Genomic DNA, 24765 nt, shown 5'->3' on the forward strand with positions numbered 1-24765 from the left:
TTGTAAACCAAAGACATGCACAGCCTTAACTGAAAGACGGGAAGGTTGGTGGTAAAATCGCAATCACCCCCCATCCACTTTGCAGATCTGTTAGTGCTATCAAGGTACAGGCTTCTGCATCTTGTCCATGAACACCATTTTAAAATTTTCTTTTGAGGGGCTGGGGATTTAGCTCAGTGGTAGAGCGCTTACCTAGGAAGCACAAGGCCCTGGGTTCGGTCCCCAGCTCCGAAAAAAGAACCAAAAAAAAAAAAAATTTTCTTTTGAATGTTAGTCATCTTTTGAAATTCTTTGAGTAGATTTTACTGTGTAGCCCTGGCTGTACTGGAGTTCACTATGTAGAGCAGGCTGGTCTTGAACTTAAAGATTCTCCTGCCTCTCTCTGCCTTTAACCCAAGAGCTAAGATTATAAGTGTGTGGTACCAATCCCAGACTTTTTTTTAAAGCATCTTTCCATCTAAGAAAATTATAATTCCTCTGTTGGTTCTTTATTTTTTGAACTTTTTTGTATTGATAATCTTTTTTTTCCTTTTTTCCCCCATCTTTATTAAATTGGGTATTTCTTATTTACTTTTCAAATTTTATTTCCTTTCCCAGTTTCCAAGCCAACATCCCCCTAACCCCTTCCTCTCCCCTTCTATATGAGTGTTCCCCTCCCCATCCTCCCCCCATTGTGTATTGATAATCTTAAGGTGCTTACAAGTAGAATGTGTGCCCTAACTTCATATGGCTTAGGATTTCAGTAAAGGACTAATGATAGTTTCAAGCTGAATTATATGATTTTATTAGTGTTATTTATGCTTAACACTAAATCCCTAAACTGTTTCTCTCAATGTGAAATATAGCCTACCTTATTAGATTCCTAAGAACAGAAGGTTGGAAAAGGTGCCTCCTTCCCTGTTGGTGAGTGTGAACTTTAAATATAACTCACACATACTCAGAGGTTGTACACCCTTATAGATTTTGTGTTTTGAAATTGTCTTACTGTGTAATCAGGGTACCTTTGAACTTGAGCTTCTCCTGCCTCAGCAGACACTGGGGTTACAGGCAGGGCCACACCCACATGCACAAACCCTTAATGAGAATGTGCTTCGTTGTACTGGTCCGGTCATAGGAACAGCGCTTAGCGTTGGCTATGGTGGCACTTGCCTGTAATCCCAGCACTCAGAAGGCTGAGACAAGGATCACAAGGTTAAGGTCAATGGCCTGTCCCAAAAGAGACCTAAATTCTTCTTTAGATGATGATTCTTTCTTCTCACAGGATTTTTTTCTTTTTAACATGGTGCCAGGGTTGAACCTCAAGCCTCACTCAGGAAAACACAGTATACCTGTGCGCTACATCTCCAGCCCTCTTACCTCTTACAGGATATCAATGCACACGCCTGTGTCACTGGTAAACCCATCAGCCAAGGAGGCATCCACGGACGCATCTCCGCTACTGGCCGGGGTGTTTTTCATGGGATTGAGAACTTCATCAATGAAGCTTCCTACATGAGCATCTTAGGGATGACCCCGGGGCTTGGCGATAAGACGTTTGTTGTTCAGGTAAAGCAATGCGGGTCCTCGCTCTGTTCTGCTGCGTGCATTCATTTATGGGCATTGGAGGTCAGAGCACGTCAGGCCCTCCATCTTGTAGATCCCAAGGATTCAATTCAGGTCCCCAGCTTGGGCACACATGCTTTTATCTACCCATCCGTCTCACCAGCCCCCAGGTTTTGTTTTCACAGTAACTGATACACATTAGATTGTTAAAGATTTTTCAATTTACAGCACTAACATTGGACTCTTTGAGAACTTGTTATGTTTTTATAATGGTTGCTTTTTGAGTGAAGCTTTTTTTTCATAACCTGAATATGATTCATAGAATTAGACCCAATTTAATGTGTCTTAATATTAGATATTAAATACATGACTGTCAACCACTTCTTTTGGTCCTCATCTAAGCATAACATTGCATTTAGAAGGGAAGGCTTCAACTCTAAAGCAGCAGTGTGCTCACCTGGACCTGAGGGCGTCGTGTCAGTCTGTATTCACTGAGGTTCAGGGTTAGCATTCCCTCCAACAGCAGCGTACGTTATACACACAGGCGCGCGCGAGACCTAAGCTCTGACTGTGTGGCTGGGACTTGTCCCAGGGCTCAGTCTCTCAGGTAACACAGAGTTGGGTTTCAGATTATATTATTTATTTATAATATGGTCTGTATATGTCTGTGTGCACACAAAGCAGCCAAAAGGCAACTTCTTTCCTTTCACTGTACGGGTCCTCAGGGTAGAACTGAGACCATCAGAATACACTTTGGTGGCAGGTACCTGGAGCATCTAGGCCATCTGCTGTCCCAGAACATTGCTTCTTTGAACAAAGGGTTTTGAGACTTGCTTCTAAACTAGTAGAATGTGGATTTATGTTGGTCAAAATGATTATACTGTCTGTATTAAGTCTGTGTCATGCATAATTGTTCTTCACAGGGATTTGGTAATGTGGGCCTGCACTCTATGAGATATTTACATCGTTTTGGTGCTAAGTGTGTTGGTGTTGGAGAATCTGATGGGAGTATATGGAATCCAGATGGTATTGACCCAAAAGAACTGGAAGATTTCAAGTTGGTAAGTTACTCTGATCTAACCATGTGCTGTGCTGTACACTTGGGTCAGACCTGCAGGAGTCTGTTCTCTCTTCCCACCATACACGTCCCAGAGCTTCAGTTCAGGTCAGTGCTTGATGGCGAGCACTGAGCCATCTCACCCTAAAAAACTAAGACCGGCGTTTTTATGGATTTGTATTTATTTAGTGCCAACGTGTGCACGTGAAGGTCAGAGGACAACTTGCAGGAGTCATTTCTCCTGCCGTGTGGCTCCTGGGTGGTTGAGCTCAGATCAGGCTTGGTGGCAGAAACCTTCCATCTTGCTTCTCCCTTTTGGTTTTATCTTTGGGTGGTTGGGTTGGGTTTTTTGTTTTATTTTGTTTTGTTGTCTTTTAATTCAAGCTTAGGTTGGTCAGTCTCCTGCCTTCCATGAGCTTCCAAGTAGGGTGTCTTTGAGACCTGCCCTTCTCTATGTATGTTTTGTTGGCCTCGCGCCCTGGATAGCCCAGCCTGGTTTCAAACTCACTTCGCCCTCCATGCTTCAGCACCCCTAGTACAGGGAAGTGAGCCACCATACCTGCTTCTCAAAGAGCTCTTAAAATGCAGGTTTTTAGCCTTATTTTTTATTATGGCAGCTTGCTATTTTTGTAACATGGTGATTTGGTTGAACACAATAAAGTACAGTAGTAACTGAAAAAAAAAATGCAGGTTTTTGTGTAGTAGACACTAAAGCGAACATTTAAACTCTGTTGGCAGCCATTAATTCTGATTTCCAATCAATTACAGCAACATGGATCAATTCTGGGCTTCCCCAAAGCCAAGGTCTATGAAGGAAGCATCTTGGAGGCTGACTGCGACATTTTAATTCCTGCAGCCAGCGAGAAGCAGTTGACCAAATCCAATGCACCCAGAGTCAAAGCCAAGGTAAAAACCATTATAAAAACCAGTCAGCAATATCGGTGTGGAAGGGCCTTAGGGTGCTACCCCAGTCTGCCAGTGTCTTCTGCCACCATCACCAGTTTCAAAGCATGGTTAAAAAAATTAGAAAAACAGACAAATAAAAGGCAATGTGATACACTTGGTAGAGTGATTTAATTTTAACTAAAATTATGTGCTTTCTTTTAGCTCCTTATCTGTACATACATAGCTTTCCTGTGAGGACTTTCCTAGCATCTGTGCATGTTCACAATTCTTTTGCAGATCATTGCTGAAGGAGCCAATGGCCCAACCACTCCAGAGGCCGATAAGATTTTCCTAGAAAGAAACATCATGGTTATTCCAGTAAGTCACCTATGTTCCTCAGGTTTTATATGTTCTGGGATTCGTAATTTGTTTTCCTAGAAACTGGCAGGAAAATGAGCCATTGGTATCACAAGTTATGGTAAATTCTTTTTTGTATTGTTTTGCTTTGTCTCTCAGGACAGGGTTTCTCTGTATAGCCCTGGCTGTCTTGGAACTCAGTGTTAGGGTTCTGGAGTAGGCTTTGTGTAAACCAGGCTTGCCTGAACTTACAAAGGTTCGCCTGCTCCTGCCTCTTGAGTACTGTGATTAAAGGCACGGGCTACCACTGCCCAACAGATGTGGTAAATTCCTAGCCTTCATTTGCCTTTAAAAAATATAATGGCGACGGGTGTGGCTGGGCTTTCAGTGGTAGGCTCTTACCTAAGCATACACGACGTCCCAGGTTCAATCCCCAGCACCTCAAGACTAGAGAGAGAGGGGATTGGAAGCATGGTGAGTATAATATGCCAGCCACTTTTCTTGTAGTCCTGAACACTTTCTAGCTTCCATCAGTAACTCAAGTATATTTAACCCCCTGAAAATTTAGTTATATTAAATGCATACTGTGCTAAAAATCCAATTCTATGTTATATTCTTAAGTTTTGTTACCCAGTTTCTAACTTCATGCATTTTGAATGTCTCTTCCTGCTTTACTCAGAGAGGGAAAAAAAAAGAAAGGAAAACCTAGGGCTGGTGAGATGGGATGGCACAGCAGTTAAAAACCTACAATGCTGTTGCAGGTTGAGCTCCAACACTGGGTAGTTCACAACCTGCCTGTACCTGTAGCCATGGGATCTGCCGCCTCTCTGGACTCATACCCACACATAAGATCTCTTTCCTCTTAATTTGCAAGTAATATGTGTTCAAGGTTTGGGGTGAAACAGAGGGGTTATTAGGACTTAATGTAGACCCTTAAGAGCTCTCTTTACTGTTAGCATCTGAAGAAAAGGAAGAAAATCTCACTTAACTGAAATAGGCTGCCGTTAGGTAGTGAGACAGCATGGGTCCACTGATTGGTGAGCAGTTAGTTTAGTCTGAGGTTGTGGTAAGAATAAACTATCACCATAGCTATCACCAACATCCTCCAGTGACCTCTAAGATACATCTGTGCTGTTTGCTTTCTTAGTTAAGGTTCCTAATACTGTGGTGAAACACGGTAACCACAGCAACATTTTCACAGCACTCACTGTTCATCATCAAAGAAAGGGGCAGGAACCTGGAGGCAGGAGCTGGTGCAGAGCCCAAGGGAGAATGCTGTTTACTGACTCCATGTCTTACTCAGCCTACTTTCTTATAGGACCCAGGACCACTCACAATGGACTGGTCCCTCCCCCATCAATCACTAATTAAGAAAAGGCCCTGTAGCAGCATTTCCCAACTTGTGTGTCTCTATTCCTTTGACAAATATCTATCTCAAAAAGTATTTACATTACAAATCAAATTACAATACCAAAATTAGAGTTATGAAGTAGCAGCAAAAGTAGTGTTTTGGGTTGGGGGTCACCATACCATGAGAACTGGGAAGGTGAGACCCACTGCTCCTCAGGCTTGCCTACAGTTATGCTAGGAAGGCAGTTTCTTAACTGAGCTTCCCTCCTCAGGTGACTTTAGCTTGTGTCAGGTTGGCATAGCACAGCTCTGTAGCCTACCTTGGTATTGAGACTGAGTTCCTTAGCCTGACAAGATGGCTGAGAAGCCAAAGTTACTAAGCACCAAGTCTGTCCAGCATCTGCCCGAGACCCACATGGTGGCAGGAGATAACCGAATCTTAGACGTTGTCTTCTTCCTCCATGTGTGCACCATGCATGACACATACATAGTCATATACATACCTGCGTGTGTGTGAGGTCATCGATGTCTCATGATCTTTTGTTAAAGTCATCCTTGTCTATATATTTTTTCTGTCACATTTTGTGCATAGGATCTCTACCTGAATGCTGGAGGAGTGACAGTATCTTACTTTGAGTGGCTAAAGAATCTAAATCACGTCAGCTATGGCCGATTGACCTTCAAATATGAAAGGGACTCGAACTACCACTTGCTCAGTGAGTTCTTAAAATCTTGTCTGTGTCTCCAAAAACTGTCCTGTGGGCCAAAGACAGCTGGGAAAACATACACACTTAGGAAATCTGTTCCTGATAATTCTAGAGACTTTGCCTAAGAACAGAAAACAGGGGGTTGGGGATTTAGCTCAGTGGTAGAGCGCTTGCCTAGGAAGCGCAAGGCCCTGGGTTCGGTTCCCAGCTCCGAAAAAAAGAACCAAAAAAAAGAAAACAGTTGTCCTGTCTCCTAGGCCATAGAGCAAAAGCACACATTTTTAATAAATAGTCAACATATTAGGTCTCAAATGTTTATAGTCAAACTTTTATAGGGTTTTCCCCACATACAATCTATAAGTTAGTGGTACAGTAAAGTCTTTTCAGACATGAGCTCCGCCACTGATATTACTGCTCTCTCTAGTTGCTCTCAGAGAAGTCCTAGCTAACATTTATGAAAATGCTAATGAGAGCAGTTCTTTCTACACTAATTACAGAAGATCTGTCATGTGTGCAAACCCTTTTTTGAATCCTCTGGTGATACTTTTTATTTGACCACATTTTAAGAATTTGTCATCCAGCTGAAATAAGGCCAAGACCTCCAACTGTGTCCCAGTACTCTGCCTCTCTGAGAATGTTCCTCTCTGTTCTTTTCTCTTCCCTCAACATTTCTTTTTAACAAAGCCAGAGGAAGAAAACCCTAGTGACGGGTGTTATGGAAACAGCAGTGACCTAAATTCACATTTCTATAGGAATTTGACTAGGTTCTTTTTCCTGGGTGTTTAATGATTAACCCTTGTGTGTCATTAGGGGTACAGATGTCTAAAACACTGGTTTCGGGGTTACACATGGGTAGGTTAGAGTGATTGTATCTTTATTTCCTCCCTCCCCTATTAACAGTCTCTTACCTTGGTTTCTTGGCTTTTCACAGTGTCCGTTCAAGAGAGTTTAGAGAGAAAGTTTGGAAAGCACGGCGGGACTATCCCTGTGGTCCCCACAGCAGAGTTCCAGGACAGAATATCGGTGAGTGTGGGGACACCAGAGTGGCCTTTACACATGCTCCCTGCCCTGTCTTTCAGACAGGCTAGGTAAATTAAATGGACTCTTAGCAGGATGTTAACCATAATGCTATCACCATTCATTCCATTGTAAAAAAGATGGCTAATAAGTGATTCTGTCTCGGGTACAGCAGACGACTTAACACAGTCAGCAAGGATTGAAAAGTAAACATGAGACAGAAAATAGATAATTCTGTGGACACAGAGTTAACAGATTACAAAAGATGTATCAACTAATTCTTCAAAGTGTGTCTGTCTCAATATGTACACATTACAAAGAGAACTTAATCTGTAATCCTAGAACTCAGGCTGTACAAATAAGAGGGTTGATATGAATTTAAGGTCAGCCTGGGCTACTGAGACCCCCTCTCAAAAAAAAGCCTCCTAGTTCTAAGTCTGTATATGTATGTTGCATGTATGTACACAACATATACATCGAGTGCACACTCTGTAAAAACATAGAATTTTTTTTTCAATGTTGTGTCTCTAATGTCTAAACATGCCCAGAACATGGTATCTTTTGCTCAAGTAAGTGTTTGAGTGAGAGCAGCAGTGCTGTTCTGCCCATTAACAAGTTGTTTCATCTCCCTAACTTTATGGTTAAGAGCATTGACTGCCCTTCCAGAGGTTCTGAGTTCAAATCCCAGCAACCACATGGTGGCTCACAACCATCTGTAGACAGCTACACTGTACTCATGTAAATAAAATAAATTTTAACAACTGGCTTTGCAATAGGTGGCCAAGAATAAGCTCCTGTCCTCCTCCCTTCATGTCCCAAGTTCTAGACTCATAGGCATGTACCACACGCCAGGCCAAAGCAGAACACTCTTGGTAACCCACTTCAAGTTTTCATCGTCACCCTAGGCTGTATATACCGTCGAGCTGTGCTTGCTGTGTCCCATCAGAAGTGATAGTTAGTGACTTAATGTGTCCAGCAGTCCCTCCCAAGAAGCCAAATGGATGGCATCTGTACAAACAAACGATCTTAGACCCTCCAGCTTTGAAGCTACAATAAGTCCACAGGCCAGGTCTTCCCAGAGCTGCCGTCAGCTTTAGCCATATTCCTTTCTGTGGCTGGCCCTGCTCACCTGCAGAAGTGGTGAGCGTGCTTGGACACCAGCTGTGTGGAGCATCTGGAGTGGAGCATGCTAACCTGACTACTTCCTGCCCTCTGGCTTCTTTCCTGTGGCTGTTTTCATTGGGATCTTATTCCATGAGTTATTGTGCAGTATCATTAAAACTAAATTGCTTTTGAAGAACGCTTTGTGTAGCTTGCTAGTATGCACTGATAGAGTATGGGAATATTTGTCTTTCCTGTGTTGGTGCATGTCAGCCTGATCTGGGTACTCTTCTAGACACAGGAGGCATATCTTACACGTGGTTTTGTTAAGTGAGTGTTCGTTTTCCTAACAGGGTGCATCTGAGAAAGACATCGTGCACTCTGGCTTGGCCTACACAATGGAGCGATCTGCCAGGGTATGTGTACAGGTGGTAGCTGCCTTTGTTTTAATAGCTGTAAAGCACAGATGGTTGGATACCCACGTTATCCCGGCAGGCAGATTGCAGTGTTTGTATACTGCGTTACCTGGTCCCCGAGTGTAGAGCAGAACGTGCGCCTTTCTAGCCACAGGTGATGGCTATTGTCGGTACATCTTAAGCGTTTACCAAGCTTTGCTGAGTTGGGCAGTTTATTGTTACCACAAAGGTAGCTAGCCAAGCTAGAACGCTGATCAGTCCACCAGAATTTAACAGCCCAAAGCTAACCTTACTATAGAATCTGGTTTAAATAAGGAATTTTCAGTTTTGGGTTTTTTTTTTTTTTTTTTTTTGGTTCTTTTTTTCGGAGCTGGGGACCGAACCCAGGGCCTTGCGCTTCCTAGGTAAGCGCTCTAACCACTGAGCTAAATCCCCAGCCCCCAGTTTTGGGTTTTTTACCATTTGAACTTTTTTTTTTTTTCTTCTTTTCTTTTTTTCGGAGCTGGGGACCGAAACCAGGCCACTGAGCTAAACCCCCAACCCCCATTTGAACTTTTTTACATCAAGGCCTTAACTGTAACAGTTTTGAGTGTAATTTTTTTGTTTCATTCTATGAAACAGTCTCTCTATGTAGCTTTGGCTGCTCTGGAACCCTAAATATAGACCAGGCTGGTCTTGAACACAAAGAGATCTCCGCCTCTGCTTCCCCAAGTGCTGGGATTAAAGACTTCCAGGTTGGAGCAGCATAGACAGAGTCCACTGAAGAAGGTGGCCCTTGTCAGTGGACGTTTGTTTGGTTTATTTTAAAACAGAATCTCATGTGCCCAAGGCTGCCCTTGAACTCACTAAGTATCCAAGGATGTGGTTGGGCTCCTTGTCCTATCTCCTCCACTTACCCACGACTGGAGTTATAAGCATGTACCACTGTGCTTGATGTTTTCTGAGGGGTTTTGGGTTTTAGGTTTTTTTTGGGGGGGGTTGTTTGTTTAATTGATAAGATTAATATACTATAATGGGCTGACAAGATGGCTCCTTGGATAAAGACACTTGCCACAAAGTCTGACTAAGTTCAGTCCTTGAGACTCACATAGTAGGAAGAAAACCAACTCCCTCATCGACATGCACATTGGCACATGGGAGTGCACATGCACAAAGCACACACATACACTAAATAAAGAAATGTAACTTTTTTAAAGTCTAATTTATCAGCCTGTAGCATATTCAAGGCTCTCAGATGTCATCATTGAAATTGTAGGATGTTCCCATTCCCTATTCCTGGTTATCTTGTATAAGCATAAGGATGCGAGCTGAGCTCGTTCAGATGACAGGACGTCGCAGTAGAGAACATCCACATCTGTAGTTCTGAGGACTCAGTTCCTGCTGTTCCCTGGAGTAACGTCCACTAATTCCACAGAGTTGGTCCTTCCTGCCAGAAACATTGCTGCTGGCCCAGTCTTTTGACTTTGGCCTTCTGCGTCTTGTCCAGACTGGTCCTGGGGCGGGGACTAGCACTAGACCTCACACCCGCGTGCCTTCGTGTTCATATCCTGCTAATCAGTCAGGTGTCTCACTGCCTTTTCCCCTTCGTTCCAGCAAATTATGCGCACAGCCATGAAGTATAACCTGGGATTGGACCTGAGAACAGCTGCCTACGTCAATGCCATTGAGAAAGTCTTCAAGGTGTACAATGAGGCTGGCGTGACCTTCACATAGACAGGTCACAGCTGACTTCTTTACCACCCTCTTCACCTATAATTTCTGCAGACCTGTCACAAGTTTACATGTAACCACAGAAATCTGTTCTTGTGACTCATTAGTTAATGGACACTGTTCTCAACAAGTCAGTTGGAATCAGCCCCTTAAGAGAAAGATTAAGTTAGCGGATCATGTACCAGCTGATGGTGTAAAGGTAGGAATCACGTGTATCCTGCCAGTTAGGTGTTTCGCTTTTAAGTAAAGTTTCTGCTCCTGGCCATGCTGCCTTGCTCTGGACTCTTCCCAACAGGGTTAGTGCTGTTGCCAGGGAAGGCAGTCAAGAGTCAGTCACTTCCTGACAAGTCTGGGTACTTGAGCACATAAGAAGTAGGCGTGTGGCATTTGCAAAGGTGGCATGGTCTTCGAGTGAGTTATTGCTGCTTTACATCAGCAAAATAACTCAGTCTCTAAGTCGCAAACAAATAAAAGCTATTTCTCATGTATTTTATTCTTTCAGAATAAACCAGTTCATGCTGCTGTAATAAAATTGCCTTCAACCACTTAAGCCTAACCTTTACTCAAGCAGTGAACGCCTAAAATATAGGAAATGGAAGAAGCTAGTTTTTATAACATAAAACAGTATAATTTAGCTTATCGGCCCTGCAGCATAGTCCAGCAGAAATAAAGTAGCACCTGGGGGCAGGCGTACCTGCAAGTGACACGGGAGGGACACTTGGGAACTTGTTATGCAGTCCAGAGAGTGAAGTAACCACTTTACCAATTTGGAGATCTATTATGTTGAGTAATTGAACCATACTTCAAATAGAGTGTCCCAGAAGAAAAGACTGGCTCCCTGTTTGGAGGCTGGCAGACTTCAGACTCAGCCTGTGTGTCCCTTCTCCAAGGCTTTGCCGTCTACACAGCACCTCGCTATCCACAGGCTGGAGACTGCCTGGGGTTGACTTCTGTTTGGGGAGTTACTGGCCAGGGCTTTTGAACAGGAGTGTTCCACAGAAGTACCAGACATTATTTATATAAGAATGAGCGCTTCTTTTTAACAGTACCCTTTCAGAAATTTCTAACTACTTTGTAACTGCATGATTAACTTGGTGATAAAAGCAGTTATTAAAAGTCTACCTTTTCCAAAATTTGTTTCTTTTCTGTGTTTTCATATTTGATAATCTCTTAGTAAATTTAAACAGTAATTGAGGTTCAGAAATTTTCATAACCATGTCACTGCTTTCTGTCATGAGCTCCTCAAATTTTATTCCTTGATTATTTTTATTTTATTTTATTTTTTATCTTCTTGGAGAAGAGGCTGTAGTGTGTAAACCTAATAATATATTAGTGTGATTTCTGGTACTTTTTGTTTGAAACAAAGTCTTATATAGCCCAGGCTGCCTTCAAAGTTGTTATTAGCTGGGGCTACCCTTGAACTCCTTTTGATCTTCCTGCTTCTTGCTCTAGAGTGCCTTTTTCTGGTATCCTAGAAATAAAGTTTCGTTTGAAGCAGTTTAGATACAGAATTTAACAGCTACTTAAGGTCACATTGCAAATAGAACTGTTATGTGGATGACTGTGGATGCACAAGTGTCTGGTGTGTCCCCTCAGATTTCCTTGGGAATGTTCCTAGAGTGGGCCATACAGTAGTTGTATTTTTAGTTTAAAAATATTTCCATATTATATATACACACATGCATGTGTAAATGACATGAAAGTGTGGAAGCATGTAGAACAAGGAAAGGGTAATAGTGTTTTCTAAGGCATTAAACTAATACATTCATGAGGTGAGAGCAGAGTAGAAACGAGGGAGACGTGGGATGAGGAATTAGAGTGAAGCCCATTACATTATACACTAAGAACAGGAGGTCAAGGTCATCCTCAGCTATACTGTCACCATAGCTTGTGTGACACCTTGTCTGGTAAAGGTGGGGAAATGGTACAGAAAAGAATATATTATGTGAGTGGGTGGTGGGGCTTGGATGTAGGGTGCTAAGGTTCAGTCCCCAGTACCACACACAAACTCATAGCATACACCTTAATCTGAGCATAGAGAGGTGAGGCAGGAGGATCAGGAGTTGACAGTCATCCTCGGTTATGGCACTTGCCTAACTACCCATTGGTAGTTCTTTGTGGACATGTGTTTATACAGCATCTACTTTGAGATGCTTATTAATGACCCAATGGGTTCGTCTGTAAGTACTAATTTAGGAAGTAGACTCTCAAGTGACTAGCTTTCCTACTGTGAGTGCCAGAGATGCTATGGTTTCCACACACAGGAGCTTCTGTTTCCGCCTCTCCTGCCACCTACAAGGGCTGTAAGAGACGCAGGCCAGTGACAGTAAGAGTGGCCGAGTACTGCAGGGTGTAATTAACCTTGCTCATCACGCGGGTGTGTGAATTAGGAGGCCAGAGAAGAGATATGAAGCAGGCAGCTGCTGAGGTCTTCAGTTCCCCCTAGGTCATGTTGACCATACTCCCGGGCATGGTTGGAAAAAAACTAAGGATTGAAAAAAGGTGCTCATGAAGGGGTCAGGGCATAGAGAATGGGTAAGGAATTGAACTTGAGTCTGACAGACCCTGAATGTCTCCTGTTGTGTCTTTGGAAAAACTAAATTCTCCCTGGGAATGGCAGGGCAACTTTCTAGTTCTCTAAACAGTGATTTACAAAACCTGTTTGAGGTGATGTTGGAGGATCACAGTATGCTCTAAGGACTGACTGGATCCAGGGTCGATGTCAAACAAGCACTGTCTGGGTAGTAGGTAACTAAGAAAGACTCAGAAGACTCGGGGAATCCTCATGCCCACAGCTACCATCCAATCTTGTGGCCAGCAGAAGAGCATGATATGCTATGTTAGGCCGAGGAGACCTTTTCCACAAGGTTAAGGTTGTGTGTTCGAGTCGCCTCACAGCTTGCTGAGTGGCCAACTGATTTAAACAGCCCTAAAAGCTATAGTAACTTCCTCCTGTGAGGTGAAAGGCAAAGATTGTGGAGTTGAGAACAGGCTCAGGCTCAGAGATGGCTCAGTGGTTAAGTAAGAGTTGGCTGTTCTTCAGAGGACCCGGGTTCAATGCCAGCACCCACATGGCGGCTTACCACTGCCTTAACTCCCACCTCTCTGGCCTCTAGGGATACCAGGCCCACTCATGACATAGACACATACAGGCAAAAACACCCGTACACATAACAGTACCCTTACTCTGAGCTGCACCCAGCCTGGGACATTTCAGAATCCTGATACATGCCGTGATGTTCTTGGGGACCAGCAGCCAGCTCAGTCTGCTCCCCTCCATACCCTTATTTAATAATCTTTCTGACTGACCCTGAAGTCTGTGGTGTGTGGTCACTGACATTTCTACTTACTCAGCCATTGGGGAGATTTCTTCAGTCTAGAGCTAGGAAGGCTTTGTTGCCAGGAAGTGCTGTGTGCAGCTTGAAGAGCTTCCACCATCAGGCCCAAAACCTCGAGGTAGGTCAGAACTAAGGCCTGTGCTCTTTCCTTAGTCTGCACAGCTCCGCGCAGGCGTCTCTAGATCCCAGAAATAAGTTGAGTGTACCAACCCCGCAGGCCTAGCATTTCCCAGTTTTCCCACTTAAGTTCCTATTGTTTGTCCAAACAATGAGCAGCCACCGACTTAAGGGATGACATCTGAGTGTTTTTGGAGGCCCTCAGTGAAGGCTTTCAGTGTAAAATGAGCTGCTGTTGGGAGAAGGAAAGACAACTGGCAGTGGGTGGTCCGTCCTGTTGGGTGTGGTCCGGCCATACCACAGCAAGTAAGGGCTCCCTTGTTTTCTGTGGTGCTCTAACTGGAACCCAGAACCCAGCACATGCTAACAAATACCACTGAGCTACACCCCCAGCCTTTAGGTCTCCCTGCAGAGCTCAGGCTGGCCTCAAACTCATGACCCCCGCCCCTATCCTGAATGTAGGAATTTAAGATCTACGTCACCGTGCCCAGCTAAATGAGGTCTTCTAAGAACTCCCAGCTACATTCTGTCTTTTCAGGGGCCGGTAGGCTGTTTAGCCTCTTTGAAACAGAGTCTTAACTCTTACAACCCAGTCTGGCCTCCAACTTCCAGGAATCGTACTTGTAACTTTCTAGTGCTGGAATCTCAGGACTGTCGAGGCTCCCTGTAATAGCCCACTGCTAGTTTGCTAGGTTGTGGTGAAGTCGGAGCAGAGGATGAGCCAGAGTGAGACAAGTTGAACACACCACACCGTTTTTGGCTGACACCGCCCCCATTATTTTTATAACACTGACTTCACGCCCCACATTGCCAAGTACACATGGAAGAAAATGCAAGTCAGAAAAGGTGCTTAGTGAGGAAACGGCAGTGCGGTGTGAGTTAAGGTGCAGGCAGCACTCGGACTCTTTGAAGATGGGACAGTTTTTTTAATATTGTTACTGCAGGGTGAGGGAACGCATATGCCATGGTGTGCTTGCAGAGGTCAGAGGGCAAGTTCATGGAGTTCGTTCTATCCCTGCACTTTTATGCGGGCTTCAGGGACCGAATTCAGGCTGCCGGGCTTGCTCAGCAAGCATTTTATCCACTGAGCCATCTCACCAGCCTTAGATAGAACAGTTTCCCTGTTTGTCTAACTCGCAGCATGTGGTCTCGTTCACATGAGATTGGTCATGCACGTTCACTAATGCAAGCTGGCCTCTGCAGCCTGTGAGCGGCTGTCTTAACCCCGGTATGCAGTGTTCCTCAGGGCTCTGCTTCCAAATGCTGCTTAGTCACTCTTCCCAAGTGGTGAGCACCCCGAGGCACGGCACTGGGAAAGAGTCTGGAATAAGCTAGTACAGCCCTCCACAATGTATTCTGAAACAGCTGCATTAGTTTGCTCTTAAAGTCAAACACCAGAGAAATAGCACACCCCTGAAGGACTGCTCATATCCCACAGACAGGACTCCTGCTAACACTGCTGAGTATGAGCCATAAAGTTTGCTTTCTCATATGTCATTTGTCTTACGAAAAGTGAACTTGCTCTGCAAACGTATTTGGGATCTTACTTAGTTGACACAGTATGTTTACATTCCCCTAGTTGTCCTTTCAAGCCAGGGGTGAGCCTCCCCTGTCTTAGGCAAGCACTGTCCTAATGGGCTGCATCCCCAGCCCTTCCTCCTCTGTAGCCACGTGGAATGTTCCATTTCCTGTGTTGGTGTTATTTTTAGCCAAGGATGGTTGGTAGACTTCCAGGCGCAGACCTCATTTTTCAGACTGAGGAACTCTCCACTCAGTGGACTCTATAGGTGTCTGGTTACAGGATGTTTCCCTGTTGCTGTCGCACTCTTGCTGCCATGAACATACGACAGTGAATGCATCTTTCCCCTTGGCACCTTTCTAGGTCCTGTCTCCCCTCATGCTGTCCTTAGCCTTTCAAGCCTGGGTTTGGATTGGGGAAATCCAAAGAAGTCTTCAAGAGTCAAGCCAAGATAAGTACAACACTAGCTAGACCGTACTATTTCCAGCGTGGATCCTTTGATATTCCTGAGCCTTGTAGAAATCTGTGAGACAGATTTAGAAGAACCAAAACATGTTAAGAAGCCAGTTTAGGCAGGGGTTGGAGAGGGAGGAGTATGCATACACACCTTTAATCCCAGCACTCTGGAGGCCGAGCACAAGCAGATCTCTGTGAGGCCAGCCTGATCTATAGAATGAGTTCCAAGACAGCCAAGGCTACCCAGAGAGACACTGTCTTGAAAAAACAACTACTCTTTAGCCAAAACATCATTTCTCCTCATTCTCGTCATTTCTGCTAAAAGCAAATAGCTTCCAGCAAGATAAATAAAAATCATAGTTTTACACAGAATCTTAATCCATGCTCCCCAGAAATGTGTATCACCAGTGTGGGGTGTGTGTGTGTGTGTGTGTGTGTGTGTGTGTGTGAAACACATGCAAGTTGTATGTGTATTTGCAGGTACACTAGCCCATGCACCTGTGGAGACCAGAGGCTGGTGTAGGTGTCTTCCTCCCCAGCACACGTCACCTTGATAGTGTCTCACATTAGACCTGTAACTCACCATTTCTCCCAGCTTGACTGGTTGGCAAGCAAGATTTCAGGATCCACCCGTCTCTGCTCCATACCTCTGGGTCTTGGAGGCTGGGGACTCAAACTTGGGTCCTCAAGCTTGGGCAGCAAGCCCTTTGCCCACATTGTCCCCAGCCCCTATTTTTAAGGGTTTTCATGTAGCCCAGGTTGGCTTAGAATTCAGCCTCCTTCCTCCACCTCCCAGGGCAAGAATTTCCAGCATTACCACCATACCCAGCTTCTGTTCCAAAACATTTTTAAAGATTTACTTATCTATTTATTATATATAACTATACTGTAGCTGTCTACAGACACCAGAAAAGGGCATCAGATCCAATTACAGATGGTTGTGAGCCACCGTGTGGTTGCTAGGAATTGAACTCAGGACCTCTGGAAGAACAGTCAGTGCTCTTAACCACTGAGCCATCTCCCCAACCCCTGTTCCAAAACTTCTAAATGTTGCCTACTTACACACTGTTTCTTGTTGACGGGTCTTATGTAGCCCAGGCTGGCCTCAGGCTCACTGTATAGCTGAGGCTTGACCTTGTCCTCCTGGTCCCCCTGCCTTGTCTCCTGAGTGGGGATGTTCCAGAGCTGTGCATTCGCATCCAGTCGCACACATATAAGGTATTGAGTCACTCATGAAAAGAAGGAGAGCCACTGCCACCCCACTACCTATGTCTTGCCCAAAGGTCTCCAAGTGGAGTCCAACAGGAGCCTCCAGAAACAAGCAGTGGACTTCTTCCTCGATAACTGGCTTGGGTACCATTTGGCATAAATGCTTATCTGGGTCTTTTAGAGCAAGCAGCCCAGCTATGCTCTGAATCACAGTCGGTCCTGATCTTCCATTGCGAGGAAAACCAAAGGATGTCACAGTGAATGTGCCCTTGGGCTCCTCAACGCCGTTTATCACTACACAGTGGCAGCATGGGCTGGGTGGGGCTAGAGATCAGCTTAGTGCTTGTTAAGGCCTCTCTGTTCACTCAGCAGAGAAGGAAAGAAAAGGAGAAGAGAGACCTGGGAAAGACTAACAGTTCGAGGTTCCCTAACTGCCTAGCGAAAGGGCGTGCTGAGCGGTCATGAGGATCTGAGCTCTATCCTCAGAATAAAAACTAAAGCAGCCATGCTGGCGATACGTGCTTGTATTTCCAGGGCTGCAGAGGTGGTGCTGGCCAGCTTGCACACACACACAGGCTGCTGGTCAGAATGATGAGTCCTCCTCTGATTCAAGAGGTGGCAGGTGTGGTGGGCTGCACCGGTGCTGTTCGAATAAAGACTAGAGCCTGTGATTGGGCAGTGGAAGGGAAAGGTGGGAGTGGAGGTCTTGGAGAGTGGGCAGAAGGAGAGAGGACGGAGGAAGAGGAGGTGGGAGGAAAACGGAGCAGAACTCCATGGCCTGGAGGAGCTGCAAGTTGCAAGGGGTCTCATAGCTGGGGAATAAGTTAATATGGTGATAGATCTGCCCGGTTTAGGCATATAGCTTATAAATATAATTAATAACTGGGTTGTGTGTTTTTTTTATTGGAGTTGGAAATTACAACAGGCAGGCAGGTGTGTTGAATACCTCCTAAGCAGAAGAGAAGCTGGCAGTGGGCAGCGTTTTCTAGTAAAAAAAACACTTAGTCCTGGTGGCATTTGTCCACAGTCCCACACTCAGGATGGCGGCAAACAAACAGAGCAAGAGTTCAAGGTCAGCTCAGCCACACAGCAAGTGAGTTCCAGCCAGCCCGCTCCACATAAGACCTCGTGTCCAAAGCAAACACGACAGAAACCATTTTGCCTAGGGATCCCATCCAAACAGAGATAAACTCGGACTCTGTTTGCATTCCATACTTTTTATTGACCTTCGGGAAGGGCCAGCCTTGCTGGTAGGCAGATTCACTGTCCCAGTTTGCCCAGGCCTTCTGCAGCGTGGGTAACGGCATCAGTGATGGTGTGAGTGACCTTCTCAGTGACCTCCTTCACCACCCTGTCCCCTGATTCTTGGGCTTTCTTTAGGGCATCGGTAAGGGCTGTTGGGGAAGAAAAAGAAAAGTGTGAGGGTGACCCACTGTGCTTCCAGCAGGAGAGGCCTGTGAGGTGAGGGCATTTTACGGGGTCAACTCTGGAGCAGCACCTCCCTGCACACAGAGGGCCAAGTGCACCTGTCATTCTCACTTGGTGAGAACCCCCCACCCCACTCCCACCATCCCCACCCCACTCCCACCATCCCCACCCCACCAACTTTCAAACTGTCTCTTCACATTTGAACGAGGCATCACTAACAGCTCACGGGTGCACTGGCTACTTACATTTCTAGAAACTAATGGTCTGTATTCTTTGACTATTTTTCATGTGGTTGCTACATTGCATTATTTGTTTCTGTTATTTTCTCACAGTTTGTGTGTAGCCTTCCTTTTGACTTAACTTCCAATTTGCTTCTTGTGTTCCCCACCTCGCCCCTCCTATGTAAAATAGTAAAGTTTTATGTTGAAACTACTAATATTTTCTTTATGACTCCTGGATTGTTTTTGTTTTTTAATCTCAGTCAAAAAGAGCCTCCCCTCTCCAAGATTATGCTAACATCTCTTATGACACTTCTTTGGTCTGAATCTTTGTGTTCCCAAAATCCCATGTTGTCATTCTCCTCAAGATCAACCCGTGAAGAGGTGGGAGGTGTGGTTCTGGTGAGCTTAGTGGGGTGGATGGAGCCTCATGAGCAAGAGAGGCAACACCCAGGAGGGCAAGCTAGTGTGGCCACGTGAGGACATGACAAAAAGGTGCCACTCATGAGTCAGGAGCCAACTTCACCAGATGCCTCTGCTGCCTCTGAGGATTCCAGACTTTAGTGCCCAGAGCAACACGTTTCTTTCTTTTCTTTTCTCTTCTTTTCCTTTCCATCTTTTGCCTCTTCTTTCTTGAGTGAGGCTGATGCTTGCTATGTAACCCAGGCTAGCTCAAATTCCTCATTCTCCCAAGTTCTGGGCTCATAGACATGTTTCATCCACTGGCTATAAAAACAATGAACTCCGCTGCTTATGAATGGATGAATCCGTGGCATTTCATTTCAGCCGTTTAAGCTTAAACAATTATCGTCTGACGGTTTGGCATATTCATATATTTAAATGTAAGTCCTTCGTCCAGATGGACTCTACTTGGTTGTAGACAGTGCAGTATGACATGTTTTGTACACTGTTCAGTTCGTGGCATAACACATACAGAGTAAAGTTTTATATAAACATATTTAAATACACGGTTATCTAGCTTAAAGCTTCTGTCCCTAAGCACGTCACTTTTTGCCGTACCTGTCTTCTTAACATCCCGCCGAGGAAACAGCCTGGATGGAGTCTAACAAAAGGTACAACCTACAGATAATTGCATCCCAGCCGAGAGGGTGCTACATCTGGGGCAGGGCTGGGTCTAGTTGAGCAAGAAAAGGATTAAGGCTAGCACTAACTCCCTCCCTCCCTGTCTCTGCCTGCCTACTTCATTCTCTCCCTCCCTTACTTATCTCTGTTCCAGTTCTGGGGACACAACCACTTCACATATTAGGTAAGTGCTCTACCCTGGAGCTACACCCAGCAGCCCTCTGTCCTTTCCTTCCCCGCGTCTCTCCTTCTTTCCTCCTCCCCTATCTCCCATCTCCAAACAGCCTGAGCCTTACCCTTCTCTCCAACCTCCTTGGCGTGGCCCACCACCTCGCTCACCACCTCCTCCACTGCATGAACTGAAAAGAGAGGACAAATTCAGAATGAAGGAATATGTCAGCCCACTTCCCTCACGATGGCCCGTGTACCTCTAGACAATAAAGTAAGACTCCGGCATGCTGCCCTCAGCCATGACAGACAAATTAAAAGAACCCCTAGCTGCCTCCCTTCGTAGACCCTAAGCTGCCTGGCTGCCGGAGATGTGCAGAGCCCTCCACGCCCCTCCCCCCAGCCAGGAAGGGCATGGATACCTAGAACAGCCTTCTGTCAGCCGGAGACCTGAGCCAAAGTAGGTTTGTTGGGACAATTAGTTTGTTAGTCAGGAAGAGCTGGCTCTCCTACTTCAGCCACATCTGGACATCTCTTGAAAAGCTAAACTCCTCAAGGCAGCTCTTCCTGGAAGAGAGGCTATCCCTACCCACCTCCAGGTTCTGGGGGGATTTGTGGGAGCATGCTAGAACCCAAATTTCAGAGACTGCTTCTGTCCATTGCTGTGTCCCTCACAACTCAGAAGGCTGGAAGATTAAGGAGGGGGTCATGGGCTGGAGAGATGGTACTGGCTGCTCTTTCCAGAGGTCCTGAGTTCAGTTCCCAGCAATCACAGGGGCGGCTCACAACCATCTGTAATGGGATCTGATGCCCTCTTCTGGTGTGTCTGAGGATGGCTACAGCGTACTCATATACATAAAATAAATAAATAATTCTTTAAAAAAAAAGAAGAGGAGGAGGGAGAAGGAGAAGGAAGGAGAAAGAAGAGGAAGAAAAGGAGGAGGAGGAGAAGAAGAAGAAGCAGAAGCAGAAGAAGCAGAAGAAGCAGAAGAAGCAGAAGAAGCAGAAGCAGAAGCAGAAGCAGAAGCAGAAGCAGAAGCAGAAGCAGAAGCAGAAGCAGAAGAAGAAGAAGAAGAAGAAGAAGAAGAAGAAGAAGAAGAAGAGGAAGAAGAAAAAGAAGAAGGAGAAAAAGAAGGAGAAAAAGAACAACAACAACAATAATAACAATAACAACAACAAGAAAATGGGGGAGGGTCAGATCCAGCTGCTGGGTTAAGAATGACATAAGTGCTGATGTGTCCACAGCTATTTCCAGTGAGACTGCCAACTTGACACAGGTGTTTATCTGTCCCAAAGTGGGACTCGCATGAACAAGTACTGACAGACCTTGGTGGCACAACCATGTCCTCGGTTCTTGGAAGAAATAGAAATGTCCTTTTGGACTTTGAACAGGATAAGACTCTGTGGTTTCATAATAAAAGAACCTTTGAAGCTTTAAAGTTTTTTTCTGGCAAAAACTGATCAAACTAGGTAGGATTTTTGTTTCATCTCATTTTATAGTTCTTGCAAAAATCCAGGGCCTTGCCTAGACAAATGTTCTACCACCAAGCTACAGCCTCCGGCCCTGGGATAAGCAATAGTGACATAAAAGTTACACTAGTCTTCCAAAAGGTAGGACCCAAGCCACTAACTCCTCTCCCAGCACCTGGGTCCTGCTGGCCTCCTGGAGTCTCCTCCGTGTTGGTCTACTCCTCACCTCACCCAAGGTCATCCTGGGTTATGGAGAAATCCCTAGTAAAAAGGCTGCTTGGACAGCAACTCTTCTCTGGGCAGCTACCCCAGCCTCGGTGCCCCAACTTTGCTGTCTCCTGGTGGGGCCAGTGGGCCAAGCTTCCTGATGGGCCTTAGCCTCTGCCTACTCAGACTCTTGCCTGCCTGCTGGAATCAACTTTCAACAGAGGAGTCTGCCAACTTCTGGGGAGATAGAAACCCAGGCCCTTACCTGCTCCCTCAGTAGCTTTCTCAGTGCGGTGGGCCAGGCCCTCAGCCGCCAGCTTCCCCAAGCCTCCCAGCATCGTGTAGCAGCAGACAGTGACAGGTAGAGCTCCTCGGACTGGAAGAGCGTGCTTTTATATATGTACCTAGACTGCCTGCCAGGCTCCAGGGCACCCTGCCCTTACCCAGCCAGTAGTAGGTTAAGCAGATGAGTCAGTTCAGAACCTGGGTGGGGCTACCCCAGTACTGTGCACTACCCTCCTTTCAATGAGCCCCCACCCCCTTATTCCCTCTGACAAGGACCTTGGGAAGCAGAGATAAAAGGCAGAAACAGAGAGATCAGCTTTGAACAGGTCTAGTCCCCGGGGCAAGGAGCTCAAATGTTTTGTGAGAGGACAGCACTCGGAAGCAACAGTTCTTCCAGATCCTGGCTGGAATCTAAGCTCTCTAAACCTGGGCACTGATGTGTACCTGAGAACAAGACCTCTGGGCTGACTGTCAGGGTCCCCAGTGTGACCTAGTCAGACTTTTAAAGCCTAGCACCAAAGTACCCCTGAGTCAGGCACAAGTGGACGGGCACCACTGCCTGTCCCACTGCCAAGACCCTGCCCCAGCAGGACAGCCTTGTAGTCTCCCCTGGACAGGGTGTTGTCTAGCTGTATGGAGAGCACAGCCTTGGCCCATGTGGTCATTCTGACTCGATCAGCTGAGTTTCACTCATCGTAGCTCCTGGGTTACTCGGGACTTGGGGCGGCCAGCACATGGGAGCATCCTGGCCACTTTGTACCTTGGGGTGCAGCTCCTAGGGAAGCTCCGTGAGTTTAGCGGTAGACACTTAATTCCCCATATCCTAGACATCTAGGCAGAAGACCCCATCGCTACTTGAGGAGATCTGTCTCTAACTCGAATTCCCCACAAGGGGCAGTTCCACAGCTTCCTGGTGTGTCAGATGCTGCCTCCCTCATTACTCAGGATAGGGAGAGATTCCTCAAGCCACATTCCACATGTTACCTCCCTCAATCGCCAGTCCAAACAAAGCCTCAGTTTCTTCATCTATAAAATGGGGTAGCTATGCCTTCCTGGCCGTGTCACTGATAGCCAGTGGGACGAGTACACAGCTCTTGCAAACGCCTGCTCCCTCCTGCTCATCTATCAAAAAAGAAGCTTCTCGGGGTTGGGGATTTGGCTCAATGGTAGAGCGCTTGCCTAGGAAGCGCAAGGTCCTGAGTTCGGTCCCCAGCCCCGGGGGGAAGGGGGGGCGGGTGGGTGGGTGGGGGGAGCTTCTCTCAGCAGGAGGCCCTACTCCATGTTAGACCCCTTGGATCGAAAGAGCTGAGGGCCTCCATTGGCAAAGGGACAGGGTCAGAAGGTCATCCAATGTTCCCACTCACATAATCTTGACTATGGCTAAGGCCTCATCCCTGTGAAGCCTCTCTCATCCCTCAAACCCGTCCTGCTAGGTATGACAGGACTTAATTAGTGTTTACCAGAGCAAGGGCCCTCATAGCCCATGCCCTTTAGAGCTGAGGCCCTCTCACGTTCCTGGGTGGTGTTGGCAGGCCCTGGGCTGTGGTTAAAGGATGCTGTGGGCAGTAGGACCTCCAGTCACAAGGCCAAGCCCCACATCTAGCATTGCCATCTCCTTAGGGCTGAAGTGGGCAGACATGTGATTTGGAAGAGCCCTTCCTAAGGAAAAGCAGGCTGAGGAAATGACTCACTGGGCAGAGGACTTGCCGCATAAGCCAAAGGGCCTGAGTCCAAATCCCCAGGATCTATGTAAAGCCAACTGCAAGGAGAATTCATAATCCTACGATTAGTACAGGAAGATGGGAGGCAAAGGCAGGAGAACCCAGCATGCTTGCAGACTGACTAGCCTGGTACGCACAGTGGGGAAAAAAATAAGAGGCTCTGTCTCAAACAAGGTAGGTGAGGGCTGATAGCCTCTGTTGTCCTCTGACCACACATGTGCCACAGCACACACTTGCCTGCTGCATTCGTATACACAATGTACACACACACAAAGAAAAGAGAAAAAACACAAGGATGTGATTTTTGCTAGTTGTATAGGTGGATATGTATGTGTCTGTGTGTGTACATATACACATACATATATATACACATACATATATACATACATACATACATACATACATACACGCATGCATGCATGCATGCATGCATATTCTCATGGCTGTGAAAATGACCATGAAAGTGAGGTCCCTGGAACTCAAGTAGGTCCAGTCCTCCCTATCTTTCCCACTTAAGACAAAGTTCCAGGGTATTCCTTCCACTTAAGGCGTTAGGCTGGGAAAGGAGTGTACAGCTGGTGGGGGTGGGGCTTCAAAACGCATGGAGACACTTGAGGAACCATCAAAGGCCCTGTTTCCATTGAGGGTGCATGTGACCCCCTACTCCTGCTATTCCCCTGCCAGCTTTAGAATGGCCCCTGGACCCCTTCCTATAGACCCCTGCTTAGTTCTCAGCTTGGTTCTCCTCTGTGAAGCAGACCCAACAGACCCTTGTCAAAAGTCAGCCCACACAGCACAAGGTGCTGTTCCTCCCCCCACGCCCTGCCCTTCAGGCCCCGCTGCCCAGGGACGCTGTCCTTTTTAGGACTCTGTCTCTGGGTGAGCACTCCAGTGATGTCACACAACTACCCTTTGCCCAGACTCACACCTCCCCAAATGCCTGGCCAGGAAACGTCGAGGGACTAGGAGAGGCTAAACTGTCCAGAGATGGACTTAGTTCCCTGACCCTTTGGCTCTGGCCCTGGTCATTCAGCTCCAACTGTGACTTGTTCCCTGTTCCCCCAAGCCACCTGAGTGACCTGGATGGAAGGCCTCTGTGGTCCTCCTGAGACTGGATTCCTTTCTTAGGCAAAGATCCTCCTAACCGTGACAGATTCTGTGTCACTGGGCAGCGTTACTGGCCTGCTTGAGGTTGGAGACGCCTCAGGTGGGGGTCTGTCCTCCATCTTGGAAGACACTCCAGGGGAGCAACCCTTGAACACAGACACCCAGGCAAACCCATCCTGAGCCAGCAGGTCAAGTCCAGCCTTCCCTTGGTCAGGGAGAATCTGGCTTTGACAGGAATGAACTCATTTTCCAAGACGAATTTGCTCAGCAACCCACTTTGGCAAAGGACCTGCCGGC

The 24765-nt window shown here is 46.2% G+C and overlaps 2 protein-coding genes across 2 annotated transcripts in view; one reads left to right on the top strand and one right to left on the bottom strand.

The window, feature by feature from the left end:
* The window catches only part of Glud1 (glutamate dehydrogenase 1), a 33076-nt gene extending 21801 nt beyond the window's left edge, over positions 1-11275 (top strand). The window contains 8 exon segments of the mRNA NM_012570.2: positions 1366-1545; positions 2466-2603; positions 3368-3505; positions 3782-3862; positions 5784-5907; positions 6830-6921; positions 8370-8432; positions 10026-11275. Coding sequence (NP_036702.1) covers positions 1366-1545; positions 2466-2603; positions 3368-3505; positions 3782-3862; positions 5784-5907; positions 6830-6921; positions 8370-8432; positions 10026-10145 — 936 coding nt within the window. The 3' untranslated portion in view covers positions 10146-11275.
* Positions 11276-17979: 6704 nt separating this feature from the next.
* Positions 17980-21760, bottom strand: Fam25a (family with sequence similarity 25, member A). Its single transcript, NM_001134849.1, is given in 3 exon segments — positions 17980-18175; positions 19807-19869; positions 21621-21760. Coding segments are annotated over 3 exon segments (270 nt in total). The 5' UTR covers positions 21694-21760; the 3' UTR covers positions 17980-18041.
* Between the last annotated feature and the right edge of the window lie 3005 nt (positions 21761-24765).

This window comes from Rattus norvegicus, chromosome 16 (assembly GCF_021556685.1).
Source record: "Rattus norvegicus strain SHRSP/BbbUtx chromosome 16, alternate assembly SHRSP_T2T, whole genome shotgun sequence".
NCBI classification, from domain to species: domain Eukaryota; kingdom Metazoa; phylum Chordata; class Mammalia; order Rodentia; family Muridae; genus Rattus; species Rattus norvegicus.